Raw genomic sequence first — 27,269 nt, 5'->3', positions numbered from 1 at the left:
AGTTATGAAGTCCAAAGTCCTCGGTTTGACAGTGGTGGGTGTGAGATTTCCCACGGTGTTGGCTGGATGATGGTGAACCTGCGCTAGGCTCTGCCTCTTCTAGTTTTCTTCCATTCAGTGCTTGTTTGTGATGCCACTCGACCACCTCAAAGAAGCCACCTCTCTCCTCCTAAGAACTCATCTAACTTCCCCACTTGGCCCGGGCAGGAGTAAGCAGGGCCGGTGGGTACTCCTGAATACAGGCAGGCCTGCATCTTTTAGGAGCCCATCCCACCCTGAGCCTCACGCGCTGAGCCCCCAGAGGACTCAGGCTATACACAAACCCACGTCCACTGGAGACTGCAGCCTCTGGGCAACAGGCACTGCCAGGGACTCCTTTGAAATTATCACATAGGAAAGCAACACAGTACCTCGATTCACTAAGGGATCTTGGGGCTGCTAAGCTAGACCAAGCGCAGCGTGAAGTCCACAGAGCTCCCTGCTTCCCTTCCACTGGAGGGAAACAACACTCTGTTCATGGACTTCAGCAAGCAACAAAGACAGGCCAGGGGCCACAGTCAGGGCTGCAGTCCTACTCTGCAGGGATTGCTCACCCAATTTAGCTCTGGAAAAGTAAGCCAGTGACAAAGGCACAGGCTGCTGGGGATGGGAGTAGCACCGGAGGGCTGTGGGACTGACTACAGGGCACCCCCCCCAGAGAGCTGCTCTGGTCGTCACCCTCCACCCTGGCACCCAGAGGTGCTGCTGGGCTGGGGACTGAGCTCTAGGGCCCACCTTGGATAAGGGCAGGAAAAACCCCAGGAAGACAATGCTATAGAGAGCTCATTTCCACAAGCCTGGAGCTGTGCCCATCTCCGTCCTCGGTGCCAGCACCATGGAGGTCCTGAGAAGGCACCCTCTTCACTGGGTGACCGTCAGGATCCTCTGGAGCATGTCTGAGGGCTCAGAACACAAGAGGCTCCTCCAGTGATGAACCAGCACCAGCACATCCAGGTGCTGCTCAAGATGAGGTAGAAACTCAACACATCTGCCCATCAGGAAATAGCAGTCTTTAGTCCTGGATCCCACTTACCTGAGGATCCCACTTACCCACTTACGTATCTGCCCATCAGAAAATAGCATAATCTTTAGTCCTGGATCTCATGGGCCTCCCACGTCCCACAAGTCCCAGTCACGAGAGAGGCCTAGACTCCAGTTCATCGGGTCCAGGGCTCTCCACTGGTCCCTGAGAATGCAGTCTGAACCCCAACCCCACGTGTCCTAAGAGTACTTCCAGGCCCTGACCAGAGATGTTGGAATAGCCACAGCAGGCATTCTGGGAATCCAACTGCATTCCCAGAACCTGTGAGATCCAGGTAATCAGGGTCATGGACACCTGTTCCTGCCACAGGAGCCACCTTGAACCCCAGATGCCAGGGTGGCCTGCCATTCCCAACTCCTTAGTGAGCTGTCCATGGGGTACTGCTGGATAAAGAGAGCCCTCATCCCAGCATGCTCATCCTCGTCCCAGATGGTGAGGGGCACTGGGGGCAGAGCTCAGGCAGGGCTGGCCCTGGCTTGCTGGTGGGACCTGCTTCGTGGAAGATGGGGACGGCTCAGGGGCTCTCAAGTGAAACACCCCAGGGGTTCAGATCGGGGACCCATAGGCCGTGAAGAGAAGCAGTGTGCCCAAGCCTCGGGCTGAGCTCTGCCCCTATCTCAGTGGCCTTCCACAGTCCAGGTGGTGGTAGGAGGCCCTGGTGAGAAGGGCAAGGGCCAACTGCTGCCCTGGCTTGGCCTCAAAGACTCATGGAGGAGATCCATCTAGGCAGAGGGCGGGACAAGCCAGTGCCAGACACCAAGATGGCAGGGCCAGGAAGGTCCAGAGTCAAGACGGCGCACTGAGGCCTGCTGTTCACAGAGGGGAGGATGGCAATCTGAAGAACCACAGCCTGGGGACATAGGGGCTGTGATTTGGTGAGGGGTGGGGGGTGTCAAGAGGGGAGTTGGAGGCAGCCTGGGGGCCTGCGGACAGCTCCTTGCAGCTGCAGCCACCTGGGAACCAGGAAGATGGGCTGGGCAGGAAAGGGAGGTGGCCCTAGGTGCTCCAGTCACACACTCAGGGCTTCATGAGGGCCCACTCGGTCCACTGCTTCAGGTCGGTGGCCTCCGGCCCCTCCCAGCTTCAATGACAAGGACAGGAAAGGTGCTGGGCCCAGCCCAGCCTGGGTACAGAGGAATGAGGATCAGGATGCCGTGCGGTTCCGGGAAGAGGGCTTCTACCATCTCGTTTTACTTTGCGGGGACTGAGCCTAAAGTGACCAGAAAGAACAAGAGTCAAAGGGGACTCTACCACGCAGGGCCCAAGCACTAGTTTTTACTTAAAAATAGTGTTTCAGTCCCCAGGAGGCTGATGCAATCTGAGCACAGAAGGAGAAGTTTGGGAGAAGTTTATTTTTTTTTCCAGCAACCTTTCCCTCCCTTTCAAGTTTTTTTTTTTCTTTCTCCCCAGCAACTTTTCTGTCCCTTTCAACAAAAACAGTTTTTCCCCTACAACCGGTATCAGAAAATAGCTTCTGACTAGTTGGGGAGAAACATTCCCAAGCCTGGGAAGAGCAGGCTCCCCGGGGCAGGCCTGGCAGCCCCCGGCAAAGCCTCGAGCAGCGTCCAAAGGTCAGGACCCTGCTGTCTCATCCTCACGGCTGGAAGTGCCACCCACTGGACTGGCTTACCCAGGTGGGCCACGGAGAAAGGCTGCTGGACGTCAGAGTCTGAGGAAAACCTGGTTGGGGTTGGCCTGACCTCTCTGGGTCAGTTCGCTTACCTGTAAAAGGGGGCGGTGTAACCACTCTGAGGCCCTGTCTCACCCCAAAATGGTACAGTTCTGGGATTTTGAGTTGGGAAAAGGGAGAGCATACTAGTCCTGCCCACCTTCCAGGGCAGCCTTGGGGATTAAAATGAGCTGATGGGCCGGGTGAAGTGGCTCGTGCCTGTAACCCTAGCACTTCGGGAGGCTGAGGTGGGCAGGTCACTTGAGGCCAGGAATTCAAGACCAGCCTGGGCAACATGGTGAAACCCTGTCTCTACTAAAAATACAAAAAGTTAGCCAGGTGTGGTGGCACATGTCTGTCATCCCAACTACTCAAGAGGCTGAGGCAGGAGAATCACTTGAACCTGGGAGGTGGAGGTTGCAGTGAGCCAAGATTGCGCCACTGCACTCCAGCCTGGGAAACAGACCAAGGCTCTGTCTCAAAAAAAGAAAAAAAAATTAAAATAAATAAATAAATTAAATTAAAAAAAAATGAGCTGCTGAGGAAAGGCTTTTTCTTAGTATAAAGTACTGAGCAAACTGACTTTCTTTTTTTGAGACAGAGTCTCGCTCTGTTGCCCAGGCAGGAGTGCAATGGTGCAATCACAGCTCACTACAACCTCGACCTCCTGGGCTTAGGAGATCCTCCCACCTCAGCCCCATGAGTAGCTGGGACTAATGCCTGGCTAATTAAAACACTTTTTTTCTTTTTGGTAGAAACAGGGTCTCACTATGTTACCCAGGCTAATCTGGAACTCCTGGGCTCAAGTGATCCTCCCACCTTGGCCTCCCAAAGTGCTGGAATTACAGGCTTGAGCCATCGCGCCCTGCACAAATGGACATTTTAATGACCGCTCAGGAACGAACCCAACCAGGACCTGGCCCAACCCTTTGCACTTTTGTCAACCCATTTGTAAACAATTCCTGACCCTCTCTAGGCCATTCCTTTGCACGTATCGCACGGTGTGATCTCAAAGCATGGAGCAGAATGAGTCCCCACTTTGTCCGCTATGGGATCTTCACCGTTATTCATCTCAGGAGAAGCTGAAATTAGTTCATCTTCCCTTATACACAGAGCCACCTGCTCAAGGCCCACCTTCCCAGTCCTGTCCCTGCAGCCACTGAAGGGGGGTTCCCAGAGGAAAGCTGCCTGACCTCAGACAAGCCCGGGTGTAGGACTGCGTCCTAGGCACGCACTGAGCCTGGGTGTTCATTCTGATTGCACACAATACAGACAGAGGACCTGCTAAAGAACCCCTCACTGGGGAGAGGCATCAGCTACTTAATTGCACGGGAAAAATCTGCAGCAGCTTTAAATATGAGCTGGATTTGGAGGGAAGAAAGAGAAGTCACCCACAGGCCATGGAGGAGGAGAGGTTCATCAGAAACCAGGAGCCCAGCTCAGAAACCACAATCCCAAAGCGAGAGTAAATAAAGCAGAAATGTATTTATTAGGCACCCTTGTTCCTCACAGAGGAGCAAGATCCAGGCCTGAGCGCCTGAGAAGTCTCTTGAGGTTGCAGGAATCTCCAGAGAAACATAGGCGCTGCCCGGCCACCACCCCGAGAACACTATTTGGCTGGAGTGTGACCGCGGAGGTGACCCTGGCAGGAGGCCGGGGTTGGCTCCTCGACTCCACAAACACTGAGGAGTGGGCAAGGACACCCAGGACACCCACCAAAACACTGGCAGAGAGGGAGGCCCTTCTAGCTCTAGGGCACATGTTGCTGAGCCTGCCAGTGGGAGGAGGAGCCTGGAGAGTCCCTTGCCTGGGGCCAGGTCCTCAGGGCCCTCCCCAAATCCGCCCGCCTCTCCTGGCCACTGCTGACTCAGTCCCACACATAGGGGTTTCTAAAGACCTGAGAGTTCTTGCCGTCTTTCAGCGGTGTGGCCGCCTGGTGGCTCTGGGCCGAGTACATGTCTTCAGCCCGCAGGGTCGAGTTGGCACTGCCCATCACCTGGCTGTTGGCGGTGGCCCGTGGGAGGATGACGTCGTAAGCTCCTTCGGACTGGAAGGAAGAACAGGCGGTCTCACAGTCGGGGATCGGGAGCCAGGTTCCGCCGGGGCGGATGCACAAACACTCACTTCCTGCAGGGCTGGGCCTGCCAGATCCCCCCCCGACTCCCCCCTCGGCCCCTCTGCCCCCTCTGGCTGGGCCCCAGGGACGGCCTGGGACAGCCAGACCTGAGCCCCTTATCTTGCCCTGCCTCTGGGCATGGGAACAAGGCCCCTGGTGACCTTGGATGGTGCTGGGGCTTCACAGAGGGGGGTCCTCTTCTCAAGCCCCCTCCCGCTTCTAATTGTTTAGGGAAATGCTAGGGCCAGTGGAGGGTCAGCCACATAGAGCTGCTATTACCTGTCTGGTATAGCTCCCAGGCCCCTTCCTCCAAGAATCTTACCCCGAGTCTACCGCCTGTCACTACCATACGCACAGCATCACAGCTGCTGGCTCCCCTGGCCGAGGACATGGCGCTGGGTGTGCCCACACATCTCTCTAGGCATCTAGGCTGGCCGGTCTGATTTAGTGTCTTTTTTTTTTTTTTTTTGTAGAGATTGAGGGGGTCTCACTACGTTGCCAGGGCTGCTCTCGAACCCCTTGCCTCAAGCAATTCTCCCATGTCACTCTCCCAAAGCACTGGGATTAAAGGCCTGAGCTACTGCATCCAGCCCTGATTTGGAGTCTTGAAATCTGAATTCTCTGCCTGGCGCTGGGTCTTGCTCCCATGTGGGTGAGAGACGCCAGCTGTGGGGTGAAGAGGGTCCTGAGGTACCTGTTCTGGCTCCCATGCTGGAGGGAAGGTGAATTCCTGGCCCCATCTGTCTTAGCCCTATGCGAAAGAGCTGCCACCAAATCTCTGTAGCTCCCAGGCCCCAAACCAGCCTTCAAGTCAATCAGGCTCAGGAGGTCCTCAGCCCTGTCTGCAATGGCCCCTGTCCACGTGGCCCCTGGAACATCTACATCCGGGCCCCAATCCACGGATGAGTATGCACTGGAATCACCTACACTGCTTGATAAGCCTCACCGACTCATAGCCGGACCTTACACAGCGGGCCCCATGCAGCTGGCAACAACTGGGGCTGGGGGAGGGAGTGCTGAAAGCAGGGCTTGCGGATCTGCGCTGAGTAGTACCCCCATGGTGCCGATGCCCTGAAGGGATGCTAACATCCCAGCTCTGGCCCCGTCCCATCTGCACTTTTATTTTTTTTATTTCTTATTTATTTATTTTTTGAGACAGAGTCTCACTGTGTTGTCCAGGCTGGAGTGCAGTGGTACAATCTCGGCTCACAGCAACCTCCACCTCCCGGGTTCAAGGGATCCTCTGGCCTCAGCTTCCCCAGTAGCTAGGACCACAGGCATGTGCCACTATGCCTGGCTAATTTTTGTGTTTTTAGTAGAGATGAGGTTTCGGCATGTTGGCCAGCCTGGTCTTAAACTCCTGACCTCAGGTGATCCACCTGCTCAGCCTCCCAAAGTGCTGGGATTACAGATGTGAACCACTGCACCTGGGCCCCTTTGCACTTTTAGCAGGCTCCCAGGTGAGGCTAATGCTGGTGGTCCGGGTACCATGTTTTGAGAACCGGTCAGATAAAATATCCCTGTTCATCCAGATCATCCCCCAGGAAGCGGACTCCAAAGGTGCTGGGGAGTGAGGCACAACAACAGTGAGGGAAGCTACTCAGGAAAAGCTCCTGTGGCTGCCCACTCCCCACCAGAGCTGGCGGCCCGCAGCCTCCACTCCTGGTCCTCCGGAAACTCTCCTCTGCCCAGGTTCAGTTTCAGGCTCAGGGAGAGGGGAGGCATTGGGACTGGAAGCTTCAGCCACACTCGCCTCCCCCTGCCCTGCGGCTCTCACAGAGAGGGCGGGGAGGGGGATGAGAACGCCACCCGGCTGACCTCCTTGCTTCCTGTTCCCAGTGTCTTGCCAAGACGGGTCACTGACCTCTCCCCACAGCCTCTGCCAGCCGGGAGGAGGAACACATACAGGAGCAAGTAGAATCCAACCCACTGTCTTCCTGCTCCCATCCCCTCCCCTGGCTAATGGAGCATCTAGTTTCCAGAACCCAGGGGAGGTGTAAGGTCGAGACTTGCTCCCTGCCGGAGCGGGAGGGGAGTCGTGGGCCCCCTGGGCACAGCTGTAGTTGAGAAGGAAACACCTATCCAGACCTGCAACATTTGGATCCTGGTCCATTTTGGTAACACCTGGCTGAGACCCTCCTTTGTCCCTCCACAAGCTCTCCAGGGTAAAGCTGGCAGCTCCCACCAGGGAGAGCTCACCCAGCATTCCCTGTAGCATCCTGACACAGCCTGTGTGCAATGCCCCAGTGACACAGGGTGGGTCCCACTGCAGTGCAGCTGGAGGTGGTGGGTACGCTGACTCCAGGACAAGGAAGTTAAGAACTGGGGCTCTGGATTCCCCAGGTAGAAGCACCAGATGGAGAAGCTTGCCTTCCCCCTACCATCTCCACCCAACCCAGCTCTGGCCACATGGCCCTCTCCCGCTGGCCTGCTGAGACTGGTGTCTGTAGCCCAGCTGCATCATGGGGACCTGGGGAACCCACTTACTGGGACTTTGTGCATCAGGGCCATCTCGGTGGGCTGGTACACACTGGTCAGCAGCTGCCCATTGTACCCGCTGTATGGTGACACAGGCCTCTTAGCTGCAAGGAAAAGCAGGAACAGTTTGAAGATCCCAGGGCTCTCAGCTCCCTTCCCCACCTCCCACAAGCCAAGCAAGGCTCTCTGGGGGTAGGGAAGAGGTACAGGGGGCAGGCCAACCCTGGCATAGTCTCTAACCCAGGAGTGGCCAAGTTGGGGATGAGGTTGTGAACACAGGGGCCCCCTCCCAAACCTAGCACCCCTTTGTACAGATGCATGGGAGTGAGCAACACTGCTGGGCTTCCCTGCACTGTAGACCCCCCAGCCCCTGACCCAACACCTGAGAAAATGCTCTGTCAGCAACCTCCACATCCCCATCCGCCCTCCAGGGCCAGGGGCCAAGAGGACACATGGACCTTCGGCCACCTTCCAAGATGGCCAGCCTCCAGCTCTGCCTGTCACCATGGGCCAGCTGCCAGGCGCAGGGGTAAATACATCTGAGACCCCACGGCCTAAGCCTCTTCATGTCCTCCCAAGGCCGACCTGGGCGCCCCTTCCCCACTACACCAACCCGGAGCCTGGCCAGGGAGCCTTCACACACGTCCCATCCTATAGCCCCCTGGCAAATTTCCAGAACTATTTGTAGCTCCAGGGATACTTCCCTGTGCCTTTGGGGTGTTGGTTTCCCGATCTGTTCCGCCCTGCTGGGCACTCCCAGGGTGTTTGAGGAGGGCTGCTGACCCACCCCGGGGCCTCGGAGCAGGCCCTGCTGTGAGGACGGCACAGCGGATGTCTGGCTCCAGCAAGGCTGACGGTCCCGCAGCTCTGAGGGACCGCAACCTATATAGGGTTTCCTAAGTGCTGAGGCTGGGCTCACTCTATTGATTTTTCCATTTAGAAAAAAAAGAAAATAGGAAATAAAAACTCAGCCCGAAGGTTGAGAACCATTTGGCCCTGACAGGCATTCGGTGTGGGGGCGGGGCCTGAGGCTCCTCCCAGCACTTGTCCATAAGCCCCGCCTCTCCAGTGGGTTTTGCCGATTCCGCGCCCCCACGCACACTGTGCGTGTGACAGGGACCACCTAGGGCTGCGGCCAGCACCTCAGCCCAGGTGGGCAGATCAAAGATCAAGTGCCCGGCAGGACAACGGTCATTTCTTTCCCCAAAGCAGGGATTATGAGGATTTCAGAGTTTGTAGAAGAGAAAGGAATGTCTCTAATTCTGGAACTTCCACTGCCTGACTCTGACCTCCCGGCAGAGACCCCAGAGCCGGTGCTTGTTAACCGGGCAGTTAAGAAAGTCTGAAGCCCCCAGGCCTCCAGATCAGCACAGTCTGGGGACAGGGTAACGCCTTTGAGATGGTACCCCCAGATTTCCAGGTCATTTTCAGATGAGGGGCTGCAGCCAGCAGGTTGAGGAAGAGCAGGTGGGAAGCGCACAACGGGCCACATAGGTAAGGGGATTAGCACCGGAGCTGGCACAGAGCAGGTGCTGAGGAAATGCTAGTGGGCTGCACAGCTAACGAGGGCGCTGCTGAGACCACTACGCGGCACCCCAAGTACTTTTATTAAAAAGAGAAAAAAGCCAGGTGCAGTGGCTCAAACCTGTAATCCCAGCACTTTGGGAGGCCCAGGCAGATGGATCACTTGAGGTTAGGAGTTCGAGACCAGCCTGGCTAACATAACGAAACCCCGTCTCTACTAAAAATACAAAAATTAGCCGGGTGTGGTGGTACACGCCTGTAATCCCAGCTGCTTGGGAGGCTGAGGCAGGAGAATCTCTTGAACCTGGGAGGCGGAGGTTGCAGTGAGCCAAGATCACGCCACCGCACTCCAGCCTGGGTGACAGAGCAAGACTCCGTCTCAAAAAATAAAAATAAAAATGAAAAGAGAAAAAAAATTATCTGAAAAATACTTCCTTTTAAAGAAACCTAAGGTGATTATGGATACATACATAATAGAAAAACAAGTTCTGGAAAGATGGTATTAGTAAAATATGTAAAATAATAGTCACGCACACACAGCAAATAGCTAATTCTTCAAGAGTGCTTTTCATGGGCCGGGCACTCAGTAATTTTTTTTTTTGAGATCATCCAGGCTGGTATGTGGTGGTGCAATCACGGCTCACTGAAGCCTTAACCTCCTGGGCTCAGGCAATCCTCCTGCCTCAGCCTTCTGAGGAGCTGGGACCACAGGAGTGCACCACCACACCTGGCTAATTTTTAAAATTATCTGTAGAGACGGGGTCTCACTCTGTTCAGGCTGGTCTCAAACTCCTGGGCTCAAGCTCCACTCACCTCAGCCTCCCAAAGTGCTGGGATTACAGGCATGAGCCACAGCGCCCAGCCGGCACTAATGAATTTAATCTTCACAGGAACCCTATGAAATAGACACTGTCATTATCCCCATTTTACAAATGGAGAAACGGAGGCACATAGATATTATATCGGTCAATAGCGCTCACTTCGGGGGATGGAACAGGATGGGATGGGTAGGACTGGGGAGGCAGCTGGGGAAATTTTCATTTTATCTGTAATGTTTGAAATTTTAAGGTGAGAATATATGCATGAATTATATGAATATAGAAAAAAAATTGTTTTTTTTTTTTTTTTTGAGATGGAGTCTCACTCTGTCACCCAGGCTGGAGTGTAGTGGCTTGATTTTGGCTCATTGCAACCTCCACCTCCTGGGTTCAAGTGATACTCCTGCCTCAGCCTCCCGAGTAGCTGAGATTACAGGCATGCACCAGCACACCCAGCTAATTTTTTTGGATTTTTAGTAGAGATGGGGTTTCACCATATGGGTCAGGCTGATCTCGAACTCCTGACCTCAAGTGAGCCACCTGCCTTGGCTTCCCAAAGTGCTAGGATTACAGGCATGATCTGCCATGCCCAGCTGAAAAAAAAAGATCTTTAAATTAAATGGAATTTAGAGACACTTAGGCAGAAAACTACAGAAAACCTCAAAAATTTTCCATTTTGCTCAAGAGACTGGATCCCTGTCCTGCAGTAAAAGACATAGGATGGAGAAAGGGGCCACTGGGGGCATCCACAGAGACCCACCTGCAGCCGGCTCATCCATGGAAAAGGCCTTGTTCTCCACGAACATGCTCTGACCCGTCTGCTCTTTCAGGATGGTCTCATAGCCCACGCCCCGGGTGGGGTACATGTCCCCCTGGTAGCTGTGCTCTGGGCTGGCCTTGGTCACCTGAGAGACCTCGGGGATGACGTAGAAGAGGACAAAGGCCCAGGCATTGGCGGCAAGGGCAATGGCCAGCGTGGGGTCATCCCAGGTGGGGCTGTTGCGCTGCTCGTTGCCGTAGGTATACATGACGATCCACACCACCCATATGGCAATGGAGGTGGCCGTGGTGAGCAGCACGAAGACCCCGTGCTTACGCCAGCGCTTGAAGTGGCCACACAGGGCAGGCCAGGCCCCCAGGAAGGCACCCAGCAGCAGCAACATAACGTAGATGAGCGCCATGACAAAGTCCATGTTGGCGATGGCGCAGGGGGAGGCCACGGCCCAGCGGGCACTGCTGTTGCCCTGAGGGCCGCCGTCGCCACTGCCCCGAACCAGTGTGATTATCAGCCACTCTGTATTGATGATGACCTCCACCAGGGTCAGCAGCAGAGCCACAGTGAAGATCACCCAGCCCCGGGGCCCATGGTTCTTCCGGGCCAGGAAGTTGAGAGCGAAGACGTGAGCCGCCAGACAGGAGAAGCAGATGGCGAACAGAACCCCAAAGAGGAAGCGCCGAGAGGCACAGGTGGAGAAGTCGGGCTTCACCACGCAGGCAAACACGAGGCAGAAGAGGCCCAGGGTCCCCAGAAGGAAGAACACCTGGGTCCCCAGCAGGCTGCGTTTCTTGGTGTCCTGCACAAAGGGGAGGCTGGCCACCAGGATGATGGTGAGCACAAACGTGGTGACGATGCCTGCCCCAGCCACGGCCTCTAGGACGATGCCCCACGCCCCAGAGCGGTCACACAGATTGTAGTACAGGGGGTTGAGGCCTTGGCTGCAACCGGGTGGGACATGGCTCTGGGCCCGGGCCCCTGGGAACAGGAAGAGAGGCAGTCCCAGGCACATCACCAAGGCTTTGTGGATGGCCATCCTGGCTCCCAGGCCAGGCTCTGGTTGGGTCCCTAGAGACAGAAGGAAAAGGGACAAAATTAGTCCTCCAAGGTCAGACTCCAACATACATGGTGCTGCTTTCCCCACCCCAAACCCAGGCAGACAGTGCCAGCTGACCATGAGGCTCTCTGGACCTCAGAATCCTTCTTAACACAGAACTCCTGAGAGGAATTTCAACTGGCCAGAGAGGCAAATGAGATGAAGCCCATTTGTCAGCCCTATTCCTAGCCATGGCAAAGGAAAAACCTGTCATTGAATTTTCAGTTCCCTCCCTTCCACCAACCATAACCTGGGTTCAGATATTCCCTGAGCTCTGGCGGCTAGGGTGGAAGATGAAGGGGCTTTGTGAACAAGTCAAGACTAAGCATACCACCCACCCAGCACTTCCTCTCTGCCCTGGGACTTCCAGGCTTCAGGAGGTCAGCTGCTATGTCCCTAAACTCCATTCCTGTAAGGCCTAAATCCATAGCCAGTCAGCTATGCATGCATTCACTCATTCATTCATTCATTCATTCATTCATTCATTCATTCATTCAATAAGGACTTAACAAGCACCTGCATCAGGCATAGCCGACAGCCAGGAAAAATGAAGAGACAGTCATTTTCCCACTTTTAGTGCCAAGTCTCCATTTCAGAATCCTACATTTTTTGCTTAGCTCAGAAGCAGAAGTGGAGGATAAAATAAAGTCCCCAGCTAAGGAGTTAATGACTTAATGCCAAAATTTTCCTTCAGAGCATTAACATTTTAAAAGCAAGAACCAGGCAAGGGCAATGCAAAACCCAAAGGAATTAATCTTTAATAGAAGACTTTAAGACGTCGTAGTGGCCTGGCGCGGTGGCTCACGCCTGTAATCCCAGCACTTTAGGAGGCCGAGGCGCGTGGATTACGAGGTCAGGAGATCGAGACCATCCTGGCTAACACAGTGAAATCCCGTCTCTACTAAAGAATACAAAAAATTAGCTGGGCGTAGTGGCAAGCACCTATAGTCCCAGCTACTCCGGAGGCTGAGGCAGGAGAATGGAATGAATCCAGGAGGCGGAGGTTGCAGTGAGCCAAGATTGTGCCACTGCACCCCAGCCTGGGCGACAGAGCAAGACTCTGTCTCAAAAAAAAAAAAAAAAAGAAAGAAAAAAAAGACGTCGTAGCTAGAAGGCAAGAAAGTTAGCTTTTATTAACACCAGCAAGGTAATTTTCACTCCATCTACTCACTGCCACCCTACCAAATGCCACAGATCTGTGTCAGAGAAGAACACCAAACCTCTGCTCCCAATACCGATTGGATTTTCCCACATGAAGTGGAGGTAATGGATTTAACCGGTTAAGAGATATTAAAGACCAAATCAATGAGTTTTTTCCAATCAAAAGTTTTAAATGTAGTTGCAGGAACCTAACACTGAAAATTTAAATGCTGCTGAGCACGGTGGTTCATGCCTATAATCTCAGAACTTTGGGAGGTCAAAGTGAACAGATTGCTTGAGTTCAGGAGTTTGAGACCAGTCTGGGCAACATGGTGAAACCCCGTCTCTATAAAAAATACAAAAATTAGCAACCGGGCGCAGTGGCTCATGCCTGTAATCCCAGCACTTTGGGAGGCCAAGATGAGTGGATCATTTGAGGTCAGGAGGTCGAGACCAGCATGGCCAAAATGGTGAAACCCCGTCTCTACTAAAAATACAAAAATTAGCCGGGGGTGGAGGTGCACGCCTATAATACCAGTTATTCAGGAGGCTAAGGCAGGAGAATCACTTGAGCCCGGGAGGTGGAAGTTGCAGTGAGCCAAGACTGTGCCATTGCACTCCAACCTGGTCAATAGAGTGAGACTCCATATAAAAACAAAAGAAAACAAAACAAAACATATATATATATATATATATATATATATATATATATATATATATGAATTAGCAGGGTGTGGTGGCATGTGCCTGTAGTCCAAGCTACTTGGGAGGCTGAGGTCAGAGGATCATCTGAGCCCAGGGGATCGAGGTTGCAATGAGCTGTGATTACACCACTGCACTGCAGCCTGGGCAACAGAGCAAGACTGTTTCCAAAAAAAGAAAGAAAACTAAAAAAAAAAAAAAGAAAAAGAAATCTTAAATGCTTTAAGAAGCAGGTTATACATTTCAAAATTCTATGAATGCAGGTAGTCCACATTTAAGTCACCCCGTGTTGAAATAACTAGTTGTAACCCCGCTTCATCAGGAACTCTCTGGGGAAACGCAACCAAGCTTTCCTGGTCTGACAGTGACCACTAGTGGCTGGTAGGGGAATGGCATTATCTAACTGTATTCTGTAAGGCTGCTACCCTTCTTCCTTTCTTAGGGGGATTGTGAGGTTGTTTATACACGGTTTACCTCCTTACTTTTTCTACCATTCCTGGCTACTTAATTTCTAATAGGCAAACAAAAGGCCTAAATCCCACAGTTGATAGAAATTGTCCCTCTTTTCAGCACAGAAACAAAAAAAAAAAAAAAAATTCTGTCCATAACTCATATGTGAAAGAACACTTACTAAATCAGGGGCAATGAAACTCATAAAATTCAGTGAAATGGACACAATAAAGAGGATCCATTGTCAAAGTCCCTTCAAATAGTCTGCAGGCCACTTGAAAATATTTAGGTCGTCTTAGCCATCTCAGCTACCTCATCTTTCAATTAAGCTTGCTTAAGAGTAACTCTTAAAATTAACCATCTCATGCAAATGTACTGTTGTTTTCCTAAATAACTGGCATTGTAACAGGTAGTTTCTCTTCACTTCTAATGCAGGACTTAAATAAGCTTCTGTAGGGGACTTTGGAAATCAATAAAGCACCAACTGTATTTTATTTATAAGTGCTGGAAAGAGGAAAGAGGAGTAAGAGAGGGCTAAGAGGTAAGGAGTAGGCCGGGCGCAGTGGCTCACACCTGTAATACCAGGACTTTTGGCGGACAGATCACGAGGTCAGGAGTTCCAGACCAGCCTGACCAACATGCTGAAACCTCGTCTCTACTAAAAATACAAAAATTATCCGGGCGTGGTGGCACGTGCCTGTAATCCCAGCTACTTAGGAGGCTGAGGCAGAAGAATCACTTGAACCCGGGAGGCAGAAGATTGCAGAGAGCCGAGATTACGCCACTGCACTCAGCCTGGGTGACAGAGCGAGACTCTGTCTCAACAAAACAAAACAACAACAACAACAAAAAAGGTAAGGAGTAATATGGAGCCACTCCCGGGACATAATTTATGGATAACAACATTCTGTGGGGTCCTAAATGTTCAACTTCATCTTGGGCTCCACAGCCAATCAGCCAGAACTTGGGCTTGACGCTGGACATAGGGAAGAGAGCCCTCAGAACTGCCACTTAGCCTCCGGGCACCTGTACTTACAAGGGCTTTTCACCCCACCTCCCTCGGCCAGGGCCCAGTTTAGAGCAGGCAATTACTCCAAATCAGCAAATATTGACTGTGCACCTGGGAAGGAAAGGCCCTGTTGTTCCCAGAGCTGTGGAAAATACAAACATGAACATAGTCCCTGACTTGATGGCATTTAAAATCTATCAGGAGAGATAAGGTAGGTACTCACAAAAATTACACAAGGAAGAATATGATTAAGGGCCACACAATGGAATTTACCTGTAGGAGAGAGACAGGGGCTACAGAAACACAGAAGAGAAACAGGCAGAGCAGAGAAAGACTGTTCCACAGAGTTTTACTCAGAATCTAATAAAAAACATACCAGGTCCCAGACACCGCCAAGAGACAGGGACACCCAGAAGCTAAGCCCTGAAGAATGTGAGGAACGGCTGAGCAGGTGAAGGGAACAAGGAGAGGGACGTGTAAGGCAGAAAAGACGGTGTGAATCAAAGCCCTTTGAGCCCAAGTCCAGAGCAAGTGAAAAAAGAATTCAGTTTGCTAACTATCAGCTGAGTTTGCAAAGGGAGGCTGCAGCTGCTGGCTGACACATTGGAAATGCTACAGGGGTGGGGCTGGGGCCATTATTCTAAAGGCTGGGGGCATTATTCTAAAGGTAACAGCCAGCCACTGAAGGCTGTTTTCAGCATGATGGGGGCATAGCCAGGGTTGTACTTTTAATAAATGAGTCTGGGAAAAATGCACAGGCAATCGGTTTGTTGGAGGGGGGGGCGCACATTCATCTCAGTTAAAGGTCAAGGCCAAAGGTAAAGCCATAATGGCCAGCTCTGAGAGATCGTTTCCAAAACACAATCGAAGGACTTGTTGGCGGGCAGAGGTGGGGGAAAAGGATGCTAAAGCCCACACTACAAGTTCAAATCTAACAGGCATGTCATTACAGAAAACCAAGCCAGGGACCAATGTCGCTCATTCTTCTTGATCCATCTTGCCCTAGAAATATTTGCGTGTACCCTGCCAGCTCCCAGAAGCCCACAGGCACTTGGGCCAGGGTCAGGAAAGCATCACAGCTCCCTGTCCCCAAGCCCCCACCTCCCATTTCCCCCTGACTTTGTGGTTGGTGACCAGCAACTTCCTTCTGCACCTGACCCTTCAAGTCTTGCTTCTCCTGCCAACCCCCTCAATATAGAAACTTCCAGGGAATGAGAGAGGAACCTGTATCTGCCCCTTACTGCATCTGGGTACCATGCTGCTGCCCAGCAGCCAGGCTGCTGCTTTTAGGAAGTTGCTGAGCAACTTAATAGCCTCAGAGGAAACAACCTGGTCCCATCCTGAAAGACCTTATTTCTCTGGTACCCCCAGAAATGGAAGAGCAGGTGGGACGACAGAAATGCATGGACTCAGGTGAGAAAGCTGGGCCTTCTGGGCGTGGCTCTCATCTACTGCCTAGGACAAGGACCCTCAGAGAGTTAAGAGAAGCTCAGAAGAACACAGCTCCAGCCCTCTGATGCCGGGAGTGCACATTCAGCCAATGCCATGGGTTTTTTTTTGTTTTTTTTTTGAGACAAAGTTTCACTCTTGTCGCCCAGGCTGGAGTGCAATGGCGGTGATCTCGGCTCACTGCAACCTCCAACTGCCAAATTCAAGCAATTCCCTGTCCTCAGCCTCCCAAGTAGCTGGGATTACAGGCGCCCGCCACCACACCCGTCTAATTTTTTGTATTTTTAATAAAGACAGGGTTTCACTATGTTGGCCAGGCTGGTCTCAAACTCCCGACCTAAGGTGATGTGCCTACTTCAGCCTCTCAAAGTGCTGGGATTACAGGTGCGAGCCACCGTGCCTGGCCCAATGCCACTTTTAAGATGGTGGCTAAGGGACTAACAAGATGGACTGAGTTCTGGTCAGAGGCTTTTCCTCAGGACCCTGGAGGAACCTTCTGCTTCCTATGGGTCCCTAGATCCCGCACTAAGACTGAGCCTTCTGATCCCTGAACATTCAAATCATATCCGTGTCTCCCTTCCAGGGCTGGAAGGTCTTTGAAGCTGGTGAACAAGAATTCTAGAATTCACTGCCACAGCGGGTGCTGTGCCTGAACACACTGGGCATTTGGAAGTCACCTCTGGATGGTCTCAGGTGCATTGATCCGTACCCAGGCTGCCCCCTCCATTTTGGAGTTGCATCTTTTGCTTAAAGATTCTCAGAGGGTACAATGAGTGGGGTAGGAGGGGAACCTCCTTCTGCCCTGAGTCTCCCGGATCCCACAGCTGAAGCCCAGCCCCAGCCTCAGATTATTTTCTGGACAAAAGGGCCTTTTGCTTCACTTCCCTGGAATCAGTTGTACAAATATTTTTAATCGCCTCTGAAATCGGCCTTTCCCCAGGCTCAGCCACCCGGCCCCCAGCTCTCCTCTGAATCAGACCAGTCCAGTTGCTGAATCTCCCTCCTCCCTCCTTCTCTCTGCAGGGGGTGCAGAGGCCTGGTGGGCTCAGAGGCTGAGGCCCAAGCAGCCCTGACTGGTTTCCCCCAGCAACAAGTGGCTTCATCCAGCAGCAGGGGAGACAGCCAGGCCTTCTCACTTCTCCAGAGCAAAACCCCCTTCCTGGCTCCAGCATCATGCACACACAAGCCTGAGACCCCCTCCACCCACCAGGGCAAAGGATACCACCCTGCAAAGAGAGCTCCAGCGTGTCACAGGGCCAACCAAGCTCAACACTGACCCATGGCCAATGGCTGTCTTCAAGGGTGCTGTGACCAGGGCACTCTCCAGGGAGGTTCACCCAGGTATACCACAGAGCACCTGCCTTCCTCCCATCCCACACACTGTACAGCCTATCGGGAAAGAGGATGGCCTCACTGACAGCCTTCCTACCTCCATTTCCATCCCTCTCTCCCAGTCCCTGGTTAGGTCCCATTGTCTCACCCCTCTGTCCAGGGCGCTCAGGCGTTTACCCCATCAATAAGAAGGCGCACAGGAGAAGCCTGTGCCTGGAAGGAGTGGGCTCAGTGTGTAGGTTGGTGGGGGGGAGGGGGAGGGGAGGGGTTGCTCGAACCTCAGCCTAGACAGCCCACCTCTATCCTCCTATCCCTGCCCCGCACCAAGACCAGGCATTTGGGCCAAAATGCCCTGAGCACTCTGAGACTTGGAAATCCTCAAGGGTCTGTCCTGGAATGTCACTCTGGAATGCGCCCCGGCCCCCAAGGCACTCCCTCCCCTAGTCACAGTTGAAGGCACAGGGGTGGGGGGACGACGCTCCAGGAGCACAAAACCCTACTTCAACACAGTCTCCTCCCCTGGACTTTAGGATCTTGGTCGTGGAGTTTGTAAGTGATTGGGTCTTCCTGCGTGTAACACTGCGGGCCTGAGGATGGAGGTGCAAAGGACGCTAGAAAAGCCAGCCGGGAGTGGGGGTTCGGGATCTAGGGGCCAGGCTGCCAGAAGGAGAGGCGCTTTGATAGTCTGAATTTCCAAACTTCCCTCAGGGAGATTCTGAGCCCTCTCGTCCCTACTTGGGTCGACGGTACTGGGGTCTACACCTGCGCTCCCCGGATGGCTGGAATGGGGAGCAAGGGAACCAGTCTCTCTCTCCCATTTTTAGGGCTACAGAAACCTGCCCTCCCCATCCACAGTAGCAGGCGGCGGAGAGGACGCCGACCCACAAGAGAGGGTGACTGCGGACTCCCATCGAGAGGCAGGCGGTGGAGGGGCTCCCATTGGAGACCCCGATCGTGGAGTCCTTTCCCCTCCCTCCAGCCTGAGCCGCAGCGCCGGGCTCTCCCATCCCCCATTCCCCAGCCCCAGCCCCCAGCCTGCTCGGGTCTGAAAACTTTCAGCGACCGAGCGGAGTTGGTGCGGCGTCCCCCGCCCGCAGGATGTCCCAGCCCCAGCCTCTGCCCTCGCCCACTCCCCGCCGGCCCGACCCGACTCTTCCGGACGGCGGAGAGGGAGGGCGGAGCGGGAAGGCAGCAGCCCTTACCTGGGACTCGCCGCGGGCCCCGCTCCTGCACAGCCTTTGGGGCCAACTCCAGCCCCAGGCGGGCGGCGGGCGGGGGTGAGAGGGATTCGGCGCGGGGCGCTGGGCCAGGCCCGGTCCTGGCTGGGATGGCGGGACCCGGGCCGGGACGCAGGGCCTGCCTCTCCCCGGGACCGAGGCTGAGCCGGGCGCGCTAGGTCGCTCGCTCTCGCGCGGGCCTGTCCCCAGGCAGGACTCCTTGCTGTCGGCGAGGGTGGGCTGGCGCCTGCATCACCGTTACATCACCTCCATTCAGGGCACTTATCGGGCGCCCGTCGCGCTCCAGGTACGTGCGCTCCGTTTACACAGGAACAAAGCCTGCCCCGGCCTCCCCGCCCCGACTCACCTCCAGGCTGGGCCGACTCGCACTTTCCGGCTAGGGAGGGAGATGGGAGTTTCTGGCCCTGCCGGCGTGTGGTTTGTTGCTGTTGACTGCCACGCCCCCGCACGCGGGCGCGCGCACACTCACGCGCACTCACTTTCTGGGCTTGGCCTTCTCCGGGGCAAGCGGTGTGGGGGTGCAGCCCTGCGCACCCCCCACCGCGTCTCCCAGAGAGCGCGCGTACGGACACGCGTGGGGCTACCTTGGCGCGTCTCCGTGGGGGACACCTAGCCTTTGTCACCTTCGTCCTGGCCCTCCCGTGAGACACACTTAGGGCACAGTTCGCTGGGAGCGGGCCGGAGCGAGGCGCACACTCAAGACACAGAGTCCGTCTTTTTGTCACGCCTTCTGCGTCCCCTCCCCTCCCCAGCTTGCACACGTGGACACACCGAGGTTCGCCTTTTGCACGCGCGGTCCTTCTCTGGGACCCCCCACCGGTCACAAAGCGTACGTGGGATCGTTACCAAGTGCTCCTCTCACGCGTGGGCCGAGTCCAGAGCCACTCCGCACCGTGGGCAAAGGTCGCCCTGGGCCCGACTATCCCGCGCCCGGATTTCCTGCGACCGTTCCAGGTTCTGCCCAATTCGGAGCGCGCGCTCGCCTCCCAGCGTCCCGGTTCCCTGCTCCGACTTGTCCTAATTAGCCTTCACGGTTTTGTTCCCCGAGGTACAGTGTTTAGCGCGGCCCCCTCGGTCTCTGCGCTCCGGGACACGTCGGTTCTGACTCCGAGTCCGTCCCCTCCAGCAGCCGGGGGACCTTTCCAAGAGGTCAGGTTCCCACCAGCCCCACCCCCACTCCCTGTCCCGGGCTGGATCTGTGGGTTGCCACCCTTTCCCCTCCGGCCCCAGGAATCTGCTGAAGGTGGACCGCAGAAATTGGGAAGCGAATCCAGGCTGGGACTTCTCCAGCCCGGTAAACAAGAGGAGATTTTCCGGCCGCCTTCCCCCGGGGCTGCTGGCCTCGCGGCGGGTGGGGTGCGCCGTCCCAGGGACCGGCCGCGAGGCCTAGTTAGCCCGCGCCAGAGGCCCGTAGGGGCCGAGGCGCACGGAGGAGGGAGAGGTTGTTAGGTCTGGCCGGGGCCCTGGGGACGCGGAGGGAGGACAGGGCGCCGAGTCTCGGGGTGCCTGTTCTCATGACGCCGAGTTGCCTGGGGGATCGCCAGCGGCGCGCCGGTCGGAGCCAGCTGGTGGCGAGGCAGGCGGGGCGGGCGGCCGGTGTTTGCTCAACCCCGAGCGCCCGCGAGGGGGAGGGGAGGTAGCTGGTCGCGGGCTAGGGGGTAGCAAGGTGGAGGAGCGGGGGCAGGGAAAAGGGTGGGTATCTCCCGAGCTGCTTGTTTGCGTGCCTGCCCCGGTGTAAGACAACTGGGAGCCTAAACTCTATGAATCACCCGGAGTTGCTGGAGCGATAAACCTCAGGCTGGTTCCTCCCCTCGCACGCCGGCTTCTCTGACTCCAGGAGGGAATGTTTGCTTAGCGGCTGGAGCTGGCGGAGAGGCCCTGGTTCTCTAGAACCCTGTATCCCTTCCTGGCCTTGCCTTGACGGGCTGGTCTGCGGTGGCGGAGACTGAATTGTTTCACGTCTCTTCAAGAAGAGGGGCGCGGTGGCTCAAGCCTGTAATCCCAGCACTTTGGGAGGCCGAGACGGGCGGATCACGAGGTCAGGAGATCGAGACCATCCTGGCTGACACGGTGAAACCCCGTCTCTACTAAAAATACAAAAAACTAGCCGGGCGTGGTGGCTGGCGCCTGTAGTCCCAGCTACTCGGGAGGCTGAGGCAGGAGAATGGCGTAAACCCAGGAGGAGGAGCTTGCAATGAGCTGAGATCCGGCCACTGCACTCCAGCCTGGGCGACAGAGCGAGACTCTGTCTCAAAAAAAAAAAAAAAAAAAAAGAAGAGGGGCGCAGTGCTGCTGCTGATTTGTTCCTTACTCTTGGGCTCCCTCCCGTAGCTCCACCCCCCCACCCTAAGATTCAGAGGCCCCCATGCCAGGGAGGCAAACGCTTGTAGGGTCCAAGCAGTTGGGTGCCCACGCTAGAAAGGCAAACGGCGGGTCAGACCTAAGCGAGGGGCATCCATGACTCTGGGCTGGGACTAGTTCTCATGAACCAGGCGACCAGTGCTGAACACAGTGTGCTGGGAGGGGCTGCTCATTAGCATATGTGAAAAGCCAGATAAGAACTAGAGGAAGGTGGAAAGGAAGTAGTCTCCGAGACTGCTTGTGACCTTAAGAAGCCAAAGATGAATTGTGCATCTGGCAGGTGTGTTTCAATTTATTTTCAAGCTTGGGGACTCGCTTTTCCCTACCTAGATTCTCCAAAAAGGCAACTCTTGGCCCCTCCCTCCCCACCCAGGCAGGGAAAAGGCTGGGGCATGTGAGGCCTGGGCACCCCAGCAGTGGAGCCCTCCTACCGCCAGCCCTGCATAGTAGATGGCAGTGGAAATGTAGGGAGGTTTCCTGAGAGCTGTTTGCTCTTTTTGTGTTCAATCCATCTCACTTCTGGGGCAGGATCTGCCTTTAAAGGACAAAGCAAGTCCTTTGGGGCGGATGACATGGGCTTCAGCCTTCAGGGTCCCTGTTGGCCTCTGCTCTAATCCCACGGGCCTGTGCTGGTTCAGAGTGGGGAGGCAAGAGTTGGAGAAGGCATGAGACCCCTCCACCATGAGTCGGACCCTGGTGGGGGCTGTGGACACAGCGAACCTGTGACGCTAGAAGGAAAGTTTCCTGGGAGGTGGCTTTGCTTTCGGAAAAACTCCAGCCACAGGGTCCTCTGTGCCCCCAAATGTCCTTCACCTTAATTTAATACCCCAGTAGGTGTAGAACCCATTGCGAACTCCGTTTTCACCAAAAAACTACACTCTGAGAAGTGTTCAAAGAGTGCTACTGTTCAAAGAGATCTCGGGGCCCAGCACAGTGACTCACGCCTGTAAACCCAGCGTTTTGGGAGTCCTGGGTGGGAGGATCGCTTGAGCCCAGGAGTTGGAGACCGGCCTGGGCAACAAAGACTTCATCTCTATTGAAACAAACAAACAAAAAAGAAAATGATATGGGGTCTCACTGTGTTGCTCAGGCTGGTCTCGAACTCTTGAGCTCAAGCGATCTTTCTGCCTTGGCCTCCCAAAGTGCTGGGATTACAGGTATGAGCCACTGTGCTCAGCCTATTTAATTTTTTTTTTTTTTTAATATATGAAATAAAAAGGAAGAAAAAGATTCTGGATTGCGGAGAAGCATGTCTGTGTCCACCACCCAACTACCTCCACCCCCACTGAGTTGGGTTCCTACTGGCAGAGTGAGAAACCACCTTTGTTCGTTGGAAAGCTTCCTTCAGAGATGTCTGAGGTCTTGACAAGGTCCAGGGGTGAGCACACCTGTGCCACCTGCCGGCTGTGTGACTTGGGTGAGTGGTCTTATCTCTCTGAGCCCTGCTTTCCTCAACTGTAAAACTGGATGATATCACCCCCAGAATGAAGCTGTGTCTGGAATGTTCCTCACACAAGCCAGGTGCTCACAGGGAGCCAGCGATCAGCCTCCGCTTTCCTGGTGTGATTGTCATTCCCTCTAAGCCTTGACAGGTCTACCAGTTTTTATTTATAATTTAAATTTTAATTAATTAATTAATTATTTTTGAAACAGGATCTCACTCTGTCACCCCGGCTGGAGTGCAGTATTGCGATCTCGGCTCAGGGCAGCCTCAACTTCCCAGGCCCAAGTAACCCTCCTGCCTCAGCCACTCGAGTAGCTGGGACTATAGGAGTGCATCGTCATGCATGGCTAATTTTTGTATTTTTTGTAGAGATGGGGTCTCACTATGTTGCCCAGGCTGGTCTGGAACTCCTGGGCTCAAGCAATCCTCCCTCCCTCACCTCCCAAAGTGCTGGGATTACAGGCATGAGCCACCGCGCCTCGCCTAATGGTTTTTAACCCCAACTCTTGCAGAAGCTGGCATTCTTTCTGTTCTGTTTCACCGTGATTGGAATAGCTTTGCCATGCCATGCTCTGAGGCTTCACCTGTGATGTTCCTTCCACCTCGAACATTTTATGCCTCTCACCCTCCTTTTTCTGTGTGAATAAAAAGTTTTTAAAAATCTCCCCTGCCCCAAAGCTTAGCTCCAGTGTTCCTTCCTTTGCGAAGCAATCCACACCTTCCCACGAAAGACCCATTGTGAGTTGCCCTTTTTACCCACAGCCTGTTACGCATTCATTTATTTATCATTTATCCTAGTGTATCATAATTAGCCTTCTAAATTGGTTTTTTCTCCAATTACACTGTGCCCTTCTAGAGAGCCAGGGACACGTCTCACTCATCTTGTTTTCCCTGGCATCTGGCACTCAGACGGGTGTGGGTAAATGTTTTCAGTAAATGCTTGTAGAATATCTGTTATTCTGTGCCTGGCCACGGCTGATCTTCCCCTCACACCAGCAGCCTTGCAAACAGCACCACCCCTACCCTGCCTCCCGTACCCCACTTTCTGGGAAGCAGGCAAGCCCCAGTGACTACTGGAGAAGTCGCCTCCCCTGGGGCTGCAATGCCCTGCATCAGAGGTGAGGGTAGGAGGCTCTGGCACCCTGGCTTGGGGCATGGAGGGGCCTATCCAGAGAGAGCCAAAGGTCAGTTGTGTTGTTTCGAGGGACTTCCCAGTTTGCCTGGGCAGCAGGAATTCTGGAGTGCAGTCTCAGCCTGCAGAATCTCCAATAGGAACCATTTCCTCCTCCACAGAGTCGAAGGCCTGCTCCCTCTGCCCGGGGAGTGGAGGGCCCCAGGTCGAACAGCCAGGCCCCAGTGGGGGAGGAATAGTCCCTCGCGGAGCTGAGGGTGGGGCTCCTGCTTCCTGACAAGTTGGGGCCTGGAATCCTGTGCTAGGTGGCTGGGTGCCCTGCAACCCACAGCCGGCTGCTGGTAAACAGTTAGCATTTCACCTCTCCTTGCTCCCAGGCTCATATTAACTGGTTACTGCCCCGACTGCCGTGTCTGGCCAAATCTCTTTTTCTTGTAGGCTCATAGGACTTTCTGTGTGGAGCAGTGGGAACTGCCCAGTTTTTTGAAAGGACTTTGGTCCCATCCGGGCCCGTTAAGAAGCAGAAAACCAGGGCCAGGGAGCAGGCGAGTGAAACAGTCACTCACCACAACCGGCTGCCCATGGGTGATCGCTCTGGAAGTGTACCCGGAAGCAGGCCTTGGGCAGAGGCCACCGGAATGTCACCTGATGCTGAACCCTCCCCCATGGCTGCAAAATCTGCTCCTCCCTCATCCCCCTCCCTGCCCAGGGCTCAGTAGCCACTAACCAACTCCCTGTGGAAGGAGAGAACGGGGGCTCCTGAGCTGCTTTGATCTGGTCAGCCTCCACCCTCAGACTGAGCCAATCCTGAGAGCCAGACCTCAAGGCCAAGGGTCCAGGGATCCAGGCCACTCAGTCTGCCCGCCTCTATCAAAATCAAAACGGAAACGTGTAGCCAGCCCTGCAATTCGTTCCCCTGCCTTCAGGAAGCATCTCACCCCAATCCGTGAGCAGGTCAGGGGGAAGCATTCCTTCTGCCTTGCTGCAGTGGCTACAGCAGCCCCCAGACTGATGGCCTCTGGTGGCAGTCTTCCTCCAGTCACCCTGCAAACCCCCATCCAGGGCAGGACCTTCACTGACTTCACCCCAACACCTTTCACTCCTAACACCTTCACTGGCTCCTGGTGCCTTTATGTGAAAGTCCAGGTTCCCTTGCCCGGCATTCAAGGCCTCTGCAACCTGTAGGTACCCTAACCTTGGCTCCAGCCTCCTCTCCTTCCTGTTCCCCCACGGGAAATTGTCACTCCAGCCTGAGAAGCCTGCTGTGAGTCTGCCTCGCCCCCGCACTTGCCTTCCTGTGACTTCGCTCACATGTCCTGTATTCTCAATCCAGGATGCCTCTCTCCTCCTCTCAGCCCCTTGATTCCATCCCCCTTTAAAGCCCTTGGCTCCTCCCAGAAGCTTTTGCTGGTGCCCGCCACCCCGTAGTCCTCTTCCTCCCTCTGCTCTCCTGGGATCCCACTACTGGAGTGCATTTGTTACTCTTACATGGCTCTGCCTTTTATTTTATTTTATTTTTTTTGAGATGGAGTCTTACTCTGTTGTCCAGGCTAGAGTACAGTGGTTTGATCTTGGCTCACTGCAACCTCTGCCCCCTGGGTTCAGGTGATTCTCCTGCCTCGGCCTCCCAAGTTGCTGGGATTACAGGAGCCCACCACCACACCCAGCTAATTTATATTTATTTATTTATTTATTTGTATTTTTAGTAGAGACAGGGTTTCATTATGTTGGCCAGGCTGGTCTCGAACTCCTCACCTCTGGTGATCTGCCCATGTTGGCCTCCCGAAGTGCTGGAATTACAGGCATGAGCCACCGTGCACGGCCCCGTGTATCTTATAAACAGAGGTCTTACCTCCCTGGCTCATGATAGGTCTGTAGGGAATGGACTCTGGATTTCATGCCTCTCCAAGAAATCCCTAGCATAGTGTTTTATACATCCAAAAAATGGGCACCACATATCTGTGGGTTGATTGGATTGATTGGCCAAGAGCTGAGAGGGGCTGTTAGCCTTCTGTAAGGGGAAAGGAGGGCTCAGGGTCTAGACTTTGCTTTGCTGCTGATGAGAACCCAGTACTCAGATCCTGGGCTTCCTGTGGCTCCCAGAATTCCAGGCGGAGAAGTTCAGAGAGATGCTGGCTAGTTGGATAATACAATAGCCATAATAGCTTACCTCTGTATAGTGCTGTACAATTTCAAGCACCTTTTATATATATTTGATGCTTACAACCTTATAAGCCACCATAAGGCAGATGTTATTGTCTCCATCTTCTATATTTAAAGACTGAGGTTCATAGAGGCTCAGTGGCTAGCTGTGGATTAGAACTATCTTCCTTTAGCCCACTGGACTTGCACCTCTCTATCGTGTGCTCCCCAGTACACTTCTCTTATCTCTTATATAGCCCTGACATTTTCTACCTTATTGATGGTTATTTCTGTCATGCTTTATGTCCCCAACCAAGGTATAAGCTCTTGGGAAGGGAAGATGTGTGCTTGACCCATCTTTGTGTTACCCTTGGGCCCTGCCTCGGTTAATACTTGCAAGGGAATAAATGAATGAAGGAGGCCACTGGAAAACACATAACTGTTGTCAAGTCAGAAATGGGCTTGGCCACCCTCTCTTCTCCCAACAATCCCTTCACCTTCAGAAGCCAGCCTCAAGACCGTGCTGCACGGGGCAATGGCCTGGCCTGAGGCAGGGCTGTGTCTCCCTGCCCGCCCATCTTCATTTCCCATCCCTGTTCTGCTGGTGGCCACTGGCCTCCTAAGGTCACATCTGCCTGGCACACGCTGCAGCCTCCCCTGCCTGCAGGACCATTCAGCCCTTTAACACCTTCTCCAGCCACTGCCACCAAAGACTTCAGGAGACCCACTCACTAATGCCACCCTCTTGCCTGGGATTTGAGGCCACCCCAGACGCAACTGGATTCAGCTGGGGCCCCAGGTAATGGTGGGAGAGCCGCAGGGGAGCCAGACATGCTCCCACTCACCAGAGATGGCGCTTCCAGCAGGGCAGGGCAGGGCCAGCCAGCTGGCTTCTGGGCGGTGTCCAGCCCCAGCTGTCCCCGGCAGTGCTTGGGGCTTGACTCAGCCCGAGGCTGCCGGGAACCTAGCCGCACTATTCTGGGAGTGTGATGGAGCCCCAGAAGGCTTGGCAGAGGCTGAAATTTCAGCCCTTTGGTTTCCACACCGTTCTCCTCCCCTCTGATGATACGGCAGAGTTCAATCATTATGCAAAATTCAGAACCACTGATGGTGCGTTTGAGGGTCTTAATAGCAGCTGTGGTTATGCTAAAGTGGGACCTGGGTCTATACTTCAACCCTCGGATGCAAAGGGCTTCATTCTTGCTGTCACTCACATGGCCTTTCGGCATTTTCCTTTAGTTTTATAATTTGTCCTCATGCCCACCCTGGTACATTAACCCATTCACAGGCACAAAACAATCCCTCCCAGTTAA

At 54.2% G+C, this 27,269-nt stretch overlaps 1 protein-coding gene across 3 annotated transcripts; it reads right to left on the bottom strand.

Moving 5' to 3' along the window:
* Positions 1-2,119: 2,119 nt before the first annotated feature.
* On the bottom strand, positions 2,120-26,877 carry GPRC5C (G protein-coupled receptor class C group 5 member C). Of its 3 annotated transcripts, XM_025362941.1 has the most exons (6): positions 26,802-26,877; positions 10,447-11,529; positions 7,354-7,448; positions 4,648-4,797; positions 2,712-2,803; positions 2,120-2,291 (listed from the first exon to the last, which is right to left on the bottom strand). In XM_025362941.1, exons 2-5 carry the CDS (start codon positions 11,495-11,497, stop codon positions 2,744-2,746), a joined length of 1,356 nt encoding a protein of 451 aa, XP_025218726.1. In that variant the 5' UTR covers positions 11,498-11,529; positions 26,802-26,877; the 3' UTR covers positions 2,120-2,291; positions 2,712-2,743. The 3 variants fall into 3 exon arrangements, with proteins under 3 accessions (XP_025218726.1, XP_025218727.1, XP_025218725.1); XM_025362942.1 differs by lacking the exons at positions 2,120-2,291; positions 2,712-2,803; positions 26,802-26,877 and adding an exon at positions 19,224-20,840 and having other exon boundaries at positions 4,219-4,797; XM_025362940.1 differs by lacking the exons at positions 2,120-2,291; positions 2,712-2,803; positions 26,802-26,877 and adding an exon at positions 17,585-17,645 and having other exon boundaries at positions 4,219-4,797.
* Between the last annotated feature and the right edge of the window lie 392 nt (positions 26,878-27,269).

Source organism: Theropithecus gelada, chromosome 16, assembly GCF_003255815.1.
Source record: "Theropithecus gelada isolate Dixy chromosome 16, Tgel_1.0, whole genome shotgun sequence".
NCBI lineage: Eukaryota > Metazoa > Chordata > Mammalia > Primates > Cercopithecidae > Theropithecus > Theropithecus gelada.
This window is presented reverse-complemented; position numbering and strand designations above follow the sequence as displayed.